The 16,258-nt window shown below is 40.0% G+C and overlaps 1 protein-coding gene across 2 annotated transcripts in view; it reads left to right on the top strand.

Moving 5' to 3' along the window:
* Positions 1–16,258, top strand: part of LOC108236474 (phosphatidylethanolamine-binding protein 4) — a 51,666-nt gene that overhangs the window by 12,550 nt on the left and 22,858 nt on the right. Inside the window, exon 4 of one of the 2 annotated variants that reach the window (XM_017417138.3) lies at positions 8,292–8,387. The exons of the other annotated variant lie outside the window; for it this stretch is intronic. Coding sequence (XP_017272627.1) covers positions 8,292–8,387 — 96 coding nt within the window. The remainder of the gene's footprint in view (positions 1–8,291; positions 8,388–16,258) is intronic. 2 annotated transcript variants of the gene reach the window in all.

The following is a 16,258-nucleotide window of genomic DNA, read 5'->3' as shown; positions in this document are numbered from 1 at the left end:
AAAGATTTCATATGCGGTAAGAATTAATTGGAGGTTTCTTTTTGTGGATAAGCCAATTTGAGAAATAATTTCTGAGACCGACTTTAGTCAATAGATTGTGACCAGATGGAGAAATGATTACAGGTCAAAACAATGTCTGTCGTTTGCACTCCTTGAATTATTACTGTGCATTTATCTATGCAAATCCAGGATAAGATCCTATCTGCCTGCAGCTACAAACCCCCCTGGATTTGGTCTATTTGAGTTAGGTAGTTTGGTTGACAGTAAAAAGGAAACGCGACAACATATATATGCGAAGATTATTGCTGTAGTCATTAATTGTTTCTTGAAAAGGGGATTAGGATTACTAGTCTTATAGAATAGTGTCATCTGTCCTTCGTCTTCCCAATGTTACTTCGGTTTTTTTTTTGCCTTATTTCAGTATCAGTACAACTTGGCAAAATAAAAAAGGGCTGATTTATTCAAATGAATCATCAGCGCTGGAAATGATTCAATATGTGCTACATTCAGATGGGCATATATTATTCCCTTGGGGAGAGGCAAAGATGGAGCTGTGGAGCTGTTTTATTTGTGCTGTCTTGATCAGTGTGTCAGGCAGAGAGGCTGAGCTTGTTCTCTATGAATGGACGAGCCCTTGAACCATAAACCTGTACCTCCTCTGATAACAGTTTCTGCATTGTGATGTAAGTGCCATTCTCTGTGATGTCCTCTCTGACAGCACTAAATATATCAACATGAACAAAATGAACTGTCAGTCGGATCAATTTTTTTCAACCTGTTCTCCAAACTAAGGATTTTCTGTGCTCTGTGTGTATGTGTGTGTGTGTGTGTGTGTGTGTGTGTGTGTGTGTGTGTGTGTGTTTGAAGACATATTTTGTTAAGGCTTTAAAGCAAAGCTCTGCATTGTGATTGCATTTTACCAGGCTTTGCAGTGCATGTTCATGTGTTTTTGCCTTCGGGTGCACGTTTTTACTGTACTTTGTGTCTTTCGTGCATCACGCCGTAGATCGCCGCGTTCATTCCTGTTTGTTTGGACCTCCGACGTCTGAAATCAACAAATCTTCGAAAGTGAAAAGAGTGCTCCCTGAATTACTCAGAACCCGTGATGACATGGTCCCGATTGTCAGACGGGTGGGCTGGTGACACTGGAACACAGACGGTGCTTGTCTGTTTGAAATATTCTTTTTCAAGCTTCCAAGCCCTGGGCAGTCCTCTCTCCCAGTCTCTCAACACCCAGCTTCGCCCACTGAAACAAGACTTCCATACTGGAAAATTCGGCCCTGTCAACTGGCAGTCTGGACTAGATTCAGCCCACACGATGAGGACCCACCACCACCACCACCACCACTTCCACCCTTTACTAGGCACTAGAGTTTGCCACCCCATGTAGATGCCTTTCGGTCGCCATCCATGGATGGCGTCAATAGCAACTTCCTACACAAAAGTGACTGAACGAAGGGCACAAGAAAATGTGGGAATAATTTACACTTTCTCACTGTACTACCATCAGAAACCATAATTAATCATGATAGAAAAAAGGTGGAAGCCATCTTGGCTGGTGAAACACGCAGTGCCTGTGAACAGCCCTGACACCTTTAACAGCTCCGATGGCCAAATAGGAAGGGGTGTCAGAGTGCTTACAACTGAGCTCCCTTCGTGGCAGCATGTTTCCTCTCGTCCTCAGAATTGTGTCTGCTCCATGAGGCTTCTGTGCGACAGCTTCACAAAGTGTAACTGTCGCAGTCCTTTATATATTTTATCTACACGAAGTGAAATCATAGACAGTCTGTCAAAATAGATGGTTCGCAAGACTGATAATTTATCTCAGTCTTTCACTTTTCGATAGCTGCCAAAAGAAGATGTGATGAACCAGAGTAAATTAATTTTATGACACAAGTAATTATGATCCTTAAGTGTTTACTGCTTTGAAATTACATGTCACACTGTGTTTAAACTTGCTGTTTTCGGTTGCACGTGTGCTTAACTGAATAGATATTTATCACTTTGGCATGTATCCTCTAAAAATCTCTTGAGAGCTTGATTTAGATTCCCTGATGGAGGGGAAGTTGGAAGAATGAGCTCACAAGCTCACCTTTTAACTTTTTTTTTCCATGCAGCTTGGTGGTAAAATAGCAGAAAAATAGCTAATCTTTGACTCTCAGTGTGTGACATACTTGACAGATTAATTATAGATATGAGTCCGCGGGTGTAATTTGCCCTGTTTGACTTTGTTGTGTGCTCAGCAGCCAAACTACATGGCAAAAATATTTCCCTCCTGCCTCATTTAGCACAGACTGAATCCGAGGCTCATATCCCAGCACCTGGCTGCATGTTACTTCAGTGTACCTGTTAGTGGTGGTTACTGCGTCTGAGCATGTGCATTTGCAGAAATGCTTTCATGGTTGTGAGTAGGTGTATGTGTGTAAAGCCACCACTAGAAAGTGTTGAAAGCCTCAGCTAGCAAGATCGCATCCAGGGTGACTAATAAGCTTAACATGAGCATGGCTGTGTTCGCAAACATGGTGCGGTGAAAGAAGTCTTCAATGTTGAGAGAAATGCAGAAACGATTCCTTAGGCTCCTGCTAATTCCTTCACCCCCCTCAAGCTTCAATCAGACTGTGAACCATCTTTCTGTTAGCGGTGGATTTATCGCAGCTACAAATTGCAGATCCGAAGGCTTCATAAACAAAGTTCAGGACAGACTTCATTTAAACATTTCCAAAGTTTATCGGAGAGTTGTGCATATGTAGGTTAGGGGCAAAAATAAAAATGCACTCTTAAGCGATAAAAAGCAGTAACATGCGCACTATGGGCTATGAAAGATATTGCATTGTCTCATCTTGCCTTCTGTCATGTGTTAATTTGATTAAAATATAGCGTATTAGCATATTTCTATGATGAGAAAGAAAACCTGCTTATACCATTATGTAAACTTGTGTTTCATATTCCGCTCTGATTCCTCTTGAGCTGCTTGCTCTTCGTAGCTCACCCACTCTCCTGCTTGGCTGCCCAGCTGAAATCTCGTAGCCGTGTGTAGCCCTAGAATGTGCAGTTGTATCCACACGTGACTTTCCTTTGACCATGTGGCTCCTCAAACTGTGGATTTATAAGCCACTTCACACTCCGTCCCTGTGTGGGAGGAGGCTGCGATAAAAATAGGCAGGTTTGGAGGTATCGAGCTGCCTCCACTATCTGAGGCACTTCATACAGAACTACTGCTGCTCGTTTTGCATGTCTTTTATTTGTGTTGTTGAACAAAGTGAATGATAAGTTAGCATCTGCAGTTTTCATTGGCTCCTGTAAAAAGGCATACATATACAGTGTGTCTCACAGAGTATATATCTTACGTGATCTGTTAGCTCTTTGATTCTGTGCTGGGAATAACTTGATCAATTAAGGTTGATTAGCTGTGGCAGCCATCTTGAAGTAGGTTGACATCCAAAGTTAATCGGTTGTAGATGTACATCTAGTGATTACTTTCTGGGAGTTTCATCAAAATCCGCCCAGTAGTTCATGAGATAAACAAGTACTGGATTTAAATTCAGTCCTGGTACATACTTCATTTAAATAAGTTGGTTCAGTAGAAAAGGAAAAAAATTCACACAGTCTCAGCTGAATTGATAAAATATTGTTTTTATCCTGTGTATGCTCTCTTCTAAAGGGCAAAGCACATATGTAAGTTTGTTTTGTTCTTTTTTTTGGGGGGGGGGGGGTTATCTATCAGCCTAAGTCTCAGCTTTTTGTTCAGATTAATGTCTAAAGCTCACACACATCATATCCTCCAATAATAACCTAAGTATCAACAGTCAAATTTGACAAGAATTTTAATAAACGTGTATGTCTGAAGCACTGATTTCCAATAAAACCACTTTATTACATTAAGTGATGCTGTGTTACATTACCTTAAATATTTTATCATTCAGACTTTTACCCAAGTTAACTTCCAGTTAAAATTCAGGAAATTTGAAAGCTTGTCAAAGAAGCAATAGCAGCTGAATAAAATACAATAAGCTATTTTTACTCAATCGGTCAAAATTATGTTCACTGACAGTGGTGGAGCAGTACTATTTATGAGAAAAACTGACTGAAGTATTATTAAACTATCTTTGCAGCCATATTGAATTGTAAGGCAATTTGTTTTCCTGAGTCCAAATTATGACCTTGAAAATTTAGAGGTTAGTTTTTTGACTCAGAAATTTAGGCTTTCACTGATTATCCTGTTACATTGCAATGTTTCTGCTATAAAACTTGAAGTTTAGTCATTCCTTTTGACTTTGTGGTGGCTTATTGGTGCATAAAAAACACTGAAACTCACATTTTCTATAACACAACTAAAAATAAATACTCTTTAACTGCAGTCTTTAGTGATAAGAAGAATTTTAAATCTCAGTAATCTGGTAATAACTTGTTGTTTATTGGTATTAGTTAGCAGTTCCAGACATCCACTCTGTCTGTTATGATGCTGGTAATGGAGGTATTATTATACTGCTTGCACTGAGGAGAAATGAGGTTTCAAAGCCTCCGATGAGCTGCGGGGGATGGGCTGTTATTAATGACAATGAGGACCTTTTACACCTGTACGGCTGTTGACCTCTAGGTGAGTGCCGCAGCCCCCCTGCATTCTCCATCTCATCTTTGGGTCTATGGTCCCACTACTCTTTTCTCAGGATTCAATTACTGCTGCCAGGCTGACCTCTAACCTTCTCTCCACCAGAATGAACCTCATCTTCTGACCCCGACAGTGTTACCACCCTTAAACTTCCTCCGTGACCACACACACCTTGCCTCACTCTTACTGCTGTCCAGCTTCTAAACTAACAACTTGTCACTAAGTGTAAAAGTTGACGCCGGTGTCCTCTATAAATTAATTTCATGTCACATTATCTGTGCATTTTCAAACTGTTTTTTGACCACAGTGTTGCTCTGGTTGCTGAGACTTCTCCGTCCTCTGAAAAATCGGCTCCTGCCGCCGTGTTTTATAGTTCCTATTTTTCTGTATTTGCAGACTGATCTTTCACCTCGCTCTAAGCTGCAGTCGATGGTTGTTAAGCTATGACCGTCTCTTAATCACAACACAGATACCTGTTAATTACCAAACGAGTTCAAGTATTTTTGCTACTTAAACAGGGATTTGGGATCAATGCATTGCTTTGCTCTGGGTTGAGCGGTGAGCGCAGTTGACCATTAAATTAAACAATGCGCGCTCTGTGCGTAGGGGATGAAGAACTGGCAGGATAAAGCAGCTGGTAGATTATTAGGCTGCTGCATGGATGACACAACTTGGTAGTGGGTCACGGATAAAGCATGAACTTGTAAACTCACAGAGGGGCCTCTCCTTCCTCCCTCCTTCTCACTAACTCACTCTTGCCCTTCGCGGTGTCATCAGTTAGCAGAGCTGGGCTCGATAGCTCAGGCAGCTCTTCGAGAGCAGCGATTAGCCATCTCTCTGATTCTCATCCCCAGCAGAGTTCACTCAAAGGTAATACAGTGGTTTTCCACCCTCAGAGACTCTGACTTCACTATTTCTTTTGTTCTTCGCTCTCTTCTTTGCAGCTCTCATTTAGGCATTTAAAGCATGCTTTCGAAAATATAACCACACAGTATATATAAATATACTTCCGCTGTCTTAAATAATTAGGAATAAATGTGACATTTGGTGCCCTTGAAGAGAGAATTCTCCTTCTCCTGTTTACTTCAGACTAGTAGTCGCGTCAAAGACTCCCAGTCAAGCGCAGGGTTTATTTCAGACGCCTGCGTCTGAGGTGTGGTCTTAGTGGGCCGTTTTGCTGTGATCACAGCAGGAAGTGGGAGGTTAATCTCAAGAGGATGCAAGCTCAATCTCCTCCCTCCTCCAGCTTTTACCCAGGACCCTCACATCCCCTGCTGCAAAACTCCTGTGGCACGTACCTACCCTCATTTAACTTCAGCTTTACTTATTATGATGGTTAGCCATTAAAATGGCACTATGTTGCTGACCTTTAACCTTTAACAAAGGTTTAAATGACATATGTTAACACAGTGACATTGGAAATACCGTGTGTCTTTCAAACTATATAAAATCATTATGATATAGTTTGTTAGTTCCAGTGTAAGCATCTATTTTAAGTAATTATCTGGGCTCAAATCTTAGGTCTTTTCAATAGTACTGGTGATTAACACCAGAAAGGAGTTCCAAAATTTATTGGAAAATGTTTGCCTTCCAAGACCGAGCTATGAGAATTAGCGCTGTTGAAACGTGTCTTGATATACATTTAGTTTGTCAAAGCCCTGATAAATTATTTCAGATGGCAGAGTATGCATCTGTTTTTCCCTGGAGTCTTTCACACATATCTGTGTGTAATTAATGTGAATTTTGACAGATGGAGGGGGGGAAAAAATGTCCTCGTAAGAGAGACGGAAGGGTACATGCCACAATGTGTGAAGTGCAGGCTTGATGGGAGCTTCTTGTATTATTTGCTGTCCATGCCAGCTGGACTAGCGAGGAACATTACAGGTAGAAATTCAAGCTTTAAATACATGCAGAAATCAGAGAAATTCAGGGCCCACCATAAATAGGCCTGGGTTGTTCTCGTTACAGATGGAAATTAATGTGAAATGTTCTCCATGTTGTTCTAAATTTAGCTTTCGAGAGTCTAAACCTGTCCCGTGCCGCGCATCTCCATCCATGGTAACTTTAGTGAAATATTCAATGAAGTGCAATTTCCTTCAATAGTGCTCGTGACCACAAGTCATTTTTAAATTAAAAGCTTAAACTGCCTTTTAGGCTGGGTGCGCTCGTGTGTGTGTGGGTGTGCATGTGTGGGTGTGTATGCATGTGTTGTTGTTTGAAACCATGTTATTTCTGAATGCATCGGGGTCTTACTTAGATATTAGTATAACTACATTATCACACTTTTTCTTTGCCTGGTAGCAAACATGTACAAATGAGGATTACAACTCTGGAGAAGGCAACAGGTCATGGTTGGTAAGCTGCCCGGGGGGGTCACTGATATAGAGTCACTTTTGACAGGCTGTGGAGGAGGCTCTATTGTTACTGGTGTGTCTGGATGTTACCTGCAGGCACTATCACCGAGACTACAGTATTATCCTATTATTAGGCTTAGTTGTTTACGCATATTACTGCTTGTCAGGTAGGCAGAGAATCCTTCTGAAAATGAGCATCTGCAGAAAAATACATGACTACTTCTTTATCTCATTCAAGTACATCGGCTTAGGATAATTTTCTGAGGCCTGTAAGAATGTCTTCATAGGACAGAACAAACATAAATTTAAGGTTTATGTTTACACTGAAGCATTTGATCCTTTGAAAATGTTTTACCGCACCGCCAACAGTGTTATTTGGCAGCCGGTGTTAGAACATAAGAAACGCTGCATCTGTTTTTTATGTTTTAAGGCTGATTTCATTATGGTCTTGCTTCAACTGAAAGTGCATATACTGTAGAAGGACATTGTGTCTATGTTTGTAGAGGAAGTGAACAAAATAAAAAAAGCCCATCATATGGTCTGGCAGATTTTGGGCACCCGACCAGGGATGACAAATGTGCTCTTGCAATAATTCAATCTGCTCTCATAATTCTCTAACTTTTAGGGACAGACAGAATGAAGATTTTTTTCCGGCAATTAAGCCGCCAAATCTTCGTCCAATAACTGTGATCAAGTGTTAGTTAAGATGCTTTTTCTCTCCATTGACAGATTGAGGGGTATAAAGATACTTGGTAAGTGGCAGAAAGTTACTGTGAATATGTTAATGAGACGATTTGGTCTCACATCCAAAACGTTGTCATTTTGTTTATGTCACAGTAAGGATATTAAGTTTAAGGAACACCAGAAGGGACAGGGGCTTGTTTGAGGAAAGAATGAGTTCGTGATTATCACAGCTATAGTGTATATTCTCCTGTGAGTTTAACTCTTCCTCGTCTTTTCATATTTTAATTTGGACAGATGACTTTAGATTATGTTATGGTCTTTCTAAGATAAAGAACAGGAAATCTTCAGACTCTGAATTTTGGAGCTAATCGTTTTAGGTTGACAAGTCAAGCAACAACACCTTAAATTTTAATTGTGTACATACACTGAAATCTAATCACAGCATTGTTTGAAAAACCTTAAACCTAAAAAGTGAAGTAATTAAGATAAGATGGTAGCATGATGCACAAACATCTTAACAGTAAAACAGATCAGACTCTGCTGAATGTGGAACCACATTTGGGCCAATCAAAACATGTTTGTCAGTTTGGAAAACCTTTATTTTAAGTGTTATCATAAACGAATCTCTTTATGTTTGCGTGCAGGAAAAGAAATATGTCCTGGTGATGGTTGATCCGGATGCTCCCAGCCGCACCAAAAGCTCAGGTTACTGGAGGCACTGGTTGGTTGTGGACATAAAGGTACAGTAAGTCTGGTAGCAGTGATTTTTATTGGATTAGAAAGTCTTACAGTATGATAGAAATTTATGGAGTAGCGTTTGGTTGCTGTTTTTTTTTTTTTTAAATGCATTTTCATAATCTTGTGGTCTCACTTGGCATGCCCCGTGTTTACATCTGCACTAAGGCCGATCGTAAAGCCGAAAAATTATGAATGGTTTTTAAGCCGAACTTGGTGATGAAAACGATGCCAAGTTTAAAAATGTTAATTTTTCATATCATGTATCTTGTGCAATAAATGCCTGTGACAAAAGTGTGGGAGTAAGTCTTTCTAAATGGCTGTGAAAGTTTGCAAGGCCCTGTCAGCAGCAATTTCCCTCTGCTGCAGAGAGCCTGGGACGTGTCAATGCAAGCGTGTGAGACTGAGATTGAGGAGAGCAGCATGCGAGGCGCACACTTTTCCTCCCATAGTGCTCCAGTCCCTCAGCTCCCCCTTCAGTGGAGAGATCTTGGCAGAGTGTCCTCCCTTCATCTGTTCCCCCAGGCAGAGCAGCTCCCCCAATGATCCACACTTCTCCATATTTTACACCCCCGAAATGGGCACAGCTCCGATCCCCTTATTTCTCTTCATATTTCACTCCTTTTTATCCATTCGCTTGTGTGTTTTCACATTCTTGCATTCTAAACGCCAAATGCATGTTGAGTTGTTGATTGCCTCAAATATTTTGAGGTTTGCAGACATTTTATAATCCCTCGAGGACTGGGAGATCAACCCAGTAGATTAAAACTAGTGGTTAAAAAAAAAAAAAACAGGCACACAAAGCTGTTTCGGAGATGTTGTACTGCTTCCCTTTGATTTCTTTTTATTTAGACATGGTTTTACACTCAGCTCGCTCTGCATTGATTCAAAGATCCAAATGTGCTGGATTGATAAACTTTATAACTCACAGCAGGTGTTAATTCAACATTTTGTGAATTATTTTATGGGAATTTGTGCTTGAGAAAATATTAGCACAACCACAATCCTGTATTCTGTCAAGTATCTTTTAATATTTACCTCAAATCAGGGACAGACTTTGCTGAAATAAAGAAAAGTAGTTATTTCCACCTTGTGAAAATGCACAAGACATAACCTTTACTTCTTCTTTTTAAGTCTGTAAAGACAATCTGTCTGCACGACCAGCTGTGAATAAACAAATACTTTTCAAGCGTTTAGACAGACCACATTCTCGCTCGCAATTCAATTTCCTGTCACTTGTGTGGGTGTTGACCTGCGCTGCCCATGTGGGATTGGCCAATGAGACGGGATGTTTTTCCGATTGTAGCTGGTGGTTGGTCAGAAGGGTTAATGAGCCTTTTGAGTGATGCCAACTGTAGTGGGAGGTGTTTAATTGACCAGGGTGGATAGGTGACACCATACAACCTTAGTTTCTGTTTGAAGTGTCAATCTGAATGTATTGAGTTTTGTTTCGTACTGTGGTTTTAAACAGCTGGATGGGTCAGTTTGTGAATGAACGCACACATATAAGTCAGTATAAAGCAGCTGTAATTAAAGAATAATTAGTTCCTTCTTTAAAAAATGGTAAAGAATATGTTTGGCATTGTTATCTCTGCTGTTGTGAGTTCTGGGGTCATATTTGCAAATGTGAAATAGATCCATGTTTAGATGTTTATTAGTCAAACAGTATGAGCTGCAAAAGCCATTTTCTTTTCATATATATTCATCAGTCCAGGGTCATTCAACCTTGCCCTGGTTTGCAGAGGTTTCCATAATTGCTGTGTATTCTTTATCCATATCCAGAGTTATGAAGATAAAGATTTCCATAATTTAGCCGAGAGCGAGGTGAGGTCAGGCTGGACTGAGCAGCGAGCCTCGGCAGATTTAAGCTGATTCTGCTGTTAGGGTCTCATTAGAGAAGCAGCATTAAAACAACACTGAAGTGCCCTGTGTGTTGATGTATCACTCACTTCTGCACCGAGTTCTACTGAACACATAGCTCTTCGTTTAGCAAAACATGTGCCGAGGATCTCCTCGCTTCATGTCAGTCGTGCCAGAACCCCATGGAGAGAGGTATTTACGAGCCGTGTGGCTGTTGCCAGGTAGGATACTGTCTCGCACACTCCCGGTGTTCCTCCATAACAGCGCAGGGTCCTGTGAGCGGCTGAGTGAGGAATCTTAACACTGTTTCTAGGAACAGGAGGATTTAGTGGGCTCCCCCAAAAACAAGAGAAAAACTTCAAGGAGGCTGTTATTCTATGTAGTAGTTCTGACACAAAACACAGCATTTTATATTTTAGGCTTTACCATAAAACATTAGTTAACGTTTAATCTCTAAAGTGCTTATTCATTTGTTAAAAAGTCATGTGCGTGGGAAAGAAATAATATTAAGTGACAAACTCACCACTGCAATATGTTAATCTGTGTTTTTATAAAACTATTTTATACCCAACTAAACAAACTTAACATCAAAAAACTAGATTTAACAATAAAAATGTGAGATTTTAGTCAGTAATGTTGATATCGCCAGTAGTTTAGTTAGTTAGTTAATCTGCTGTTGATAGCTGTGAGCTTGCTCATTGTCAAAGTGACCGACTACAGAGAATAACTAAAAGAAATAATAACCATCAATAAAAAAATTTAACACATTGGTGATTTGCTTCAACATAAAATTGTCTCTTCTTTGTAACTCTAAGATCATTCAGTGTCCATGCTGTTTATTACATGTGCTGTAGTGAGTTTTAAGGATATTTGTCTTAAGCATTATCGTTCAAGTTGGCCTTTTAATAAATACTAGAAATTAATGAAGGAAATCAGTTTAAGATTCATTACATTAGAGTATAAACTATAAAACTGTTTCTCAGGAACAAAACGGCCATGATGGCAGCTCCAGACCGGCAGAGAGGCGTCCATTCGGTGAACTGCTGCGCTGTGGATGTGTTTAATCACACCCAACCGCAAACCTTTCTGCGTCCACCGTACATTACCGCCCGCAGTATCTTTAGACACGATGTGTTTTGTAGGGTTTGGTTTTTTTTAACCACAGTGACCACAACAGAGATTTATGTAAGTCCTGATCAACAAGTTTGCCTGCTGTAACTTCAGATCGGTCAGCTGTTGAAATAAAAAGACACATGATGATTTATTTTAAAGTTTGTTGCCTACATACTGAAGTTACAGTGAAAGGAGCGTTGTTGCTGATTGTTTAATTTATTAAAAACTTTAATATTGTTTGTTTAAAAAAGGGGGCACCTATCAAAATTTCAGACACCGCATTATGGCTCGAGACCCAAGATCTGAATGACAAGCAGCAAATCTCTGCTGTGAACGCAAAGAAAGCGTTGAGGCAAAACCCATGCCTTCTTGTCCCAGTGACACCTTAACGCATCTTTACGTGCAGAATCACCACACAAGTTACAGTAGCAATAAAAAATTTATTTTTCTTCGTTTAACGCAACTCAAGTTTTAGCTGCCAAGAACAATTTATTCCAGCAATTATGTGTAAACTGTGTGGCTGGATGTCTTGTCTTCTCTCACCAGCTGTCCACTTGCTTTTAGAATAACATTATTAGATGCTGCGTTTGCATTTTCAGTGCAACTGCCCATTATCATTGACCCTCTCGGCTGCAAAAAAACAGTCATTTAGAATCTTCTGCCACACGCACCATGTTTTTACATCAATTATGGACAATTACCAAAATAACGGTACAACAGATTGTTGTCTCCCTCTCTTAAGTTGAATTCCAGATTGCGAGCCTCTCCCACCTCCTTTCTGCTCCACTCGAGTCTAAATCAATACAGATGTTCCGGTATGGTGTGGCAGCAGTAATGACTGTAACAAGCAAATCATTTGTATCTGAATAGAGTCACTTTATATAAATACAACATTAGGTGTTAACTTTTTCTTGTTAATACACTTGTTAAATGCCTTTCCTACTCAGAGGAAAAATAAGATGTTCATTGCTTTTAAATCCCATTTAAACAGATTTATTGCTTTAGGTTTTTATGGATGTGATAATATAAGAAGTCTCCCTCCTGAGGGTTTGTCACAGTGAAGGTAATATATTAAAAGACAATTTTTGGATCTTTTGAGTTGTGAAATTTTTGCAATCAGTTTTTATATGTAAGAAAGAAAAGCATTTTCATTATGCTTCCTTTTCTTACAAACTGAGAGGTGTTTTCAACAAGACAATAGGCTTGAGGACCAGTTCCCTGTAAGGTCATCCTTTGTCTTCTTCACCTCGATCTGATCTGAGAACAGGAAGCAATCGTATGTTTATGAGCTTCCTCTCCCTGACTTATTGAAGACCACTTGGCCAGCTCATCATGATAGAGCACGAGAGACATGCAAGCTTTAACATCCTCCTCTATTGTTGCAGTTCCCAAAAGGGGAAAGAGCCTGTGTTCTCCTGCTGTACAGGCAAATACAAACAGTGGAGTATTGTGACTGAATCAGACCAGCTGGCTTTGTGTTTGTTAATTCTGTGGCCTGCAGAGATCATCTGCTCCACACCTCTGCGACTCCTTTAACTGCAAACTTAGACGTGCAACCTCTTATAGCATTTCATTTGCTAAATTCTTGATGATAATAATGTTAACACTTCTGCTATTTTGTCCTTTTTTTCGCCTTCTGTCAAAGGTGAAGGGGCGATAATGTTGTTGCTTTTGTGTGCGTTTGTTTGTCTGCTGTGTTGAAACTCTCAGGAAGTAATCATTGGACGTACATCTACAACTGATTACCTGTTGGAGTCAACCCAATTCAAGATGGCTGAAACAGCTTACTAATATTAAGAAACACTAAAAATAGCTATATCTCAGTCTTTTTTATAGATGTTTAGCTTAGATGTGGCGTGGTAGTAGCTGAGAGTCATCCACAACATCTAGTCCAAGTGCTACACATTGTTTGACATCTTAAAGATTTGGTTTTAACTGTTCGTGTCAACCCTGTTTGTCATGTTAGCAAAATATCTCATGAGCCGCCGGATGTGCATCTACAACTAATGAACTTTTGGAGTCAACCCGATTCAAGATGGCTGCCACAACGCAAAAATAGCTATAACTCAAATACTGAGCTAAAACGTGGTGTGGCAGTAGCTGAGAGTCATCCTCAGCACGTACTTTGACCACCAATACATCCTCTGAGTCTGAGCATAACAAGGTTTGACCAAAATGGCTCCAATCCCTCCCCTCTAAACATAAAATGATCCTTTTTTCAAACTCACATTAAATGAGTTTGACCTATTTTGTATAATGTTAAAGTAGTGAACTTGCAAACTCAATGTTTTAAAACAATATTATTGTAGTTTCGGTCTTTTCAGATTAAAAAATAAATAAAGCAACCACAGTTTGGTTTTTTTTTTTTATTCAAAAGTGTAACTATTACAGTGCTTCAAGTATGGCACATTTTTGTTTTCTAACGGACACGTTTTTGCTTACAAAAAAACTGTCTTGGGTATATAACTTTATCTTAAGTTACACTCAGTGTCAAGTTTAAAAAAAAACTAAAACACTCTCAGTAGCAGATCGCTTGTAACCTTCCAGCACCAAATGATAGGATTAAGAATTGAAACTCTGCAAAAGCCTTGGAGTTTGTTTTAGCAAAATGTCTACTCAATATTGCAAATAAACATACATAATTGCATTGTTCTTTATCCTGTAATTATCCCAACTGTGGCATGTTATGATTTCAGCGTTTATTTTTTGACAGACAGCTGCCCCCATATGGAAGCCAAAAACAATCTCCCAAAGGCCCAGTGAACCAGAGCTCGCTTCATTGTGAGAACAAAGAACCAATGGTATTATTCATAATTAAACTCTTATTGTGTACTCCGCTGAATTTTTCCATTCTTCTGCCTCTCTTCTGCTCACTCTCATTTCCCCCTCTAAATACTTTGCACCTAGTGCTGGGAACATCTGTCTGGCGTCAGAGTGGAGCCTGGCTGTGCAGATTGGAGCAGGTAGAGGAGCACATTGTAGCCCAGCTAATGATGAGAGTGTCTGCCCTCTCTCTTGGAGGAGACGCAAGCTGCTGCTTCACGCTCGCTCATTCCACTCATACGCCCAGGGAAACAGATTTCCAAACATATGCAGTGTGTTTTTAATCCAGTTGAGCACTTCAATCCCCAGCAAACACGAATAACCTTACGGGACATCCATATCTTATGACAAGGGGGTGGGCGCTAAGCAAGTGAACAATTTTCCTTTTTAATGTGATTTTTTTTTCCTTTTTTTTTTTCCCTCCAAAGTTGCTAAACGTGCTCATAACCCAGGTTAACAGTTTGGTTGTTTATGGTTTCGCAAACTTTTTACGCAGAACTGCCTCCTGGCTTCAAGTCATGTGATGCAACTTTATCAAATCTAAATTCTGCTTGGTGCACCTGTTGTCATCCTTTGTTTAAACCTAACTTACAGCTTAAACACTTGGGGTTTTTTTTGGTTTTTTTTACTAACATAAAAACTATGAACAGATTGTCACTAGCAGCATACATGTCAGAAGTAAAAAATGCACGAAATACATGAATAAAAGTAGTGCTACAACTTAAAGAACTGTTTTATATATCTATAAATTAGGAAGATGAAAGCTAAAATGAGAGTATATTATTGTAATGTATTTGAAATTCTAGCTTTAATTAGAGTTTGCATGCAAGTACTTCCCTTTTTTTAATAACAATCAGAAAACTCCCTTGGTAAAAGCCAACAATAGTCCTTTAAACTAAAGCGCAGCTGGAGGTGCTTAACATTTAGAGCATGTGCTCATCTGTTCAACTCCAGCCAGATAAATGTCGGAGGTGGTGCTACACAGAGTTCAACTTTTGGAAGTCTCTTTAAACCTCACCCCACTCTCCTCACAGCTGCTCAGTCATATTCAGACACTAGAGCTTGTTAGCTTGTCCTTTTTTATCTTTTTTTATCGAGTGATGCACATAAGTTTAGAACGGTCTTCTGTCTGCATCTATAGATTTCTCTGAGTTTCACGAAGACCAGCGTAACAGAAACCAGTGCTTTTTATGATGACGGCTTTGTACCTGGGCACGCTGACACTTGTTATCTCCAGTGCTTTTCCTGCACAAACACCTTGTAACATTATCGAGCTATCGCGGCTTATTAACAAACAGGTTCTTCTCCAGTGTGGGCTGCTGCTCTCACTGTTCTCCGCCACCTAAAGGGAGAATTACATAAGAATCCTCCGCTCAGTTGTCAGCTCCATCCCCCGTCCATATACAACAAACACACGCACAAGTAAACACACACATGTACACACACATTATACAGTAGCTGATAACCTACCAAGCCTTTTTGACGTCTCTATAAAAACTGACCTCCCTGCTTTGGTTGCTGTGGTGAGACGATTGAAGTTTCACTGCTCAGAGAACATGCAGTTCAGGCAACAATCTTCGTAAAAAAAACATAAAAAAGAATTTATTTTCACACGAAGGCTAACGGTGTATTCTAGGAATTCAGTCCCTGTTGATTTTATCCCATAAATGTAGCCTTTTTCTCAGACTCAGTGTATGTATTTTATTTAAGGAAGCAGGTTTATTGTGTGCCACTTATTCCTAGTCTGAACATCGTCCTGGATATACAGAATCATGATTATGTTCCAGGAAAACAAGGACAACCTGGAAAGCCCTCTCTGATCCAGTCTGTCACACTATTGCCTGGTAAGGGGGGAAAACGGGCGTTTTGGACCTTATCCATGTAAACGCAGTTTAAAAATCCGTGGCTCTGTGCACATAAAGGCACTCCTTTTAATACATGCCCCCTTTCTTCACACCCACGGCTATTGTGTATAAAATCCTGTTTTTCCTGAAAAGATTTCTAGTCGCAGCCGCAGACAATGTTCCCCCACACAAGCTGTCGTCTTTGTCATACCCCCCCCCCCCCACACACCCTCCCC

This window comes from Kryptolebias marmoratus, linkage group LG1 (assembly GCF_001649575.2).
Source record: "Kryptolebias marmoratus isolate JLee-2015 linkage group LG1, ASM164957v2, whole genome shotgun sequence".
In the NCBI taxonomy this organism is placed as follows: domain Eukaryota; kingdom Metazoa; phylum Chordata; class Actinopteri; order Cyprinodontiformes; family Rivulidae; genus Kryptolebias; species Kryptolebias marmoratus.
The sequence above is the reverse complement of the archived record's forward strand: the minus strand, read 5'-3'. Positions and strand labels throughout refer to the sequence as shown.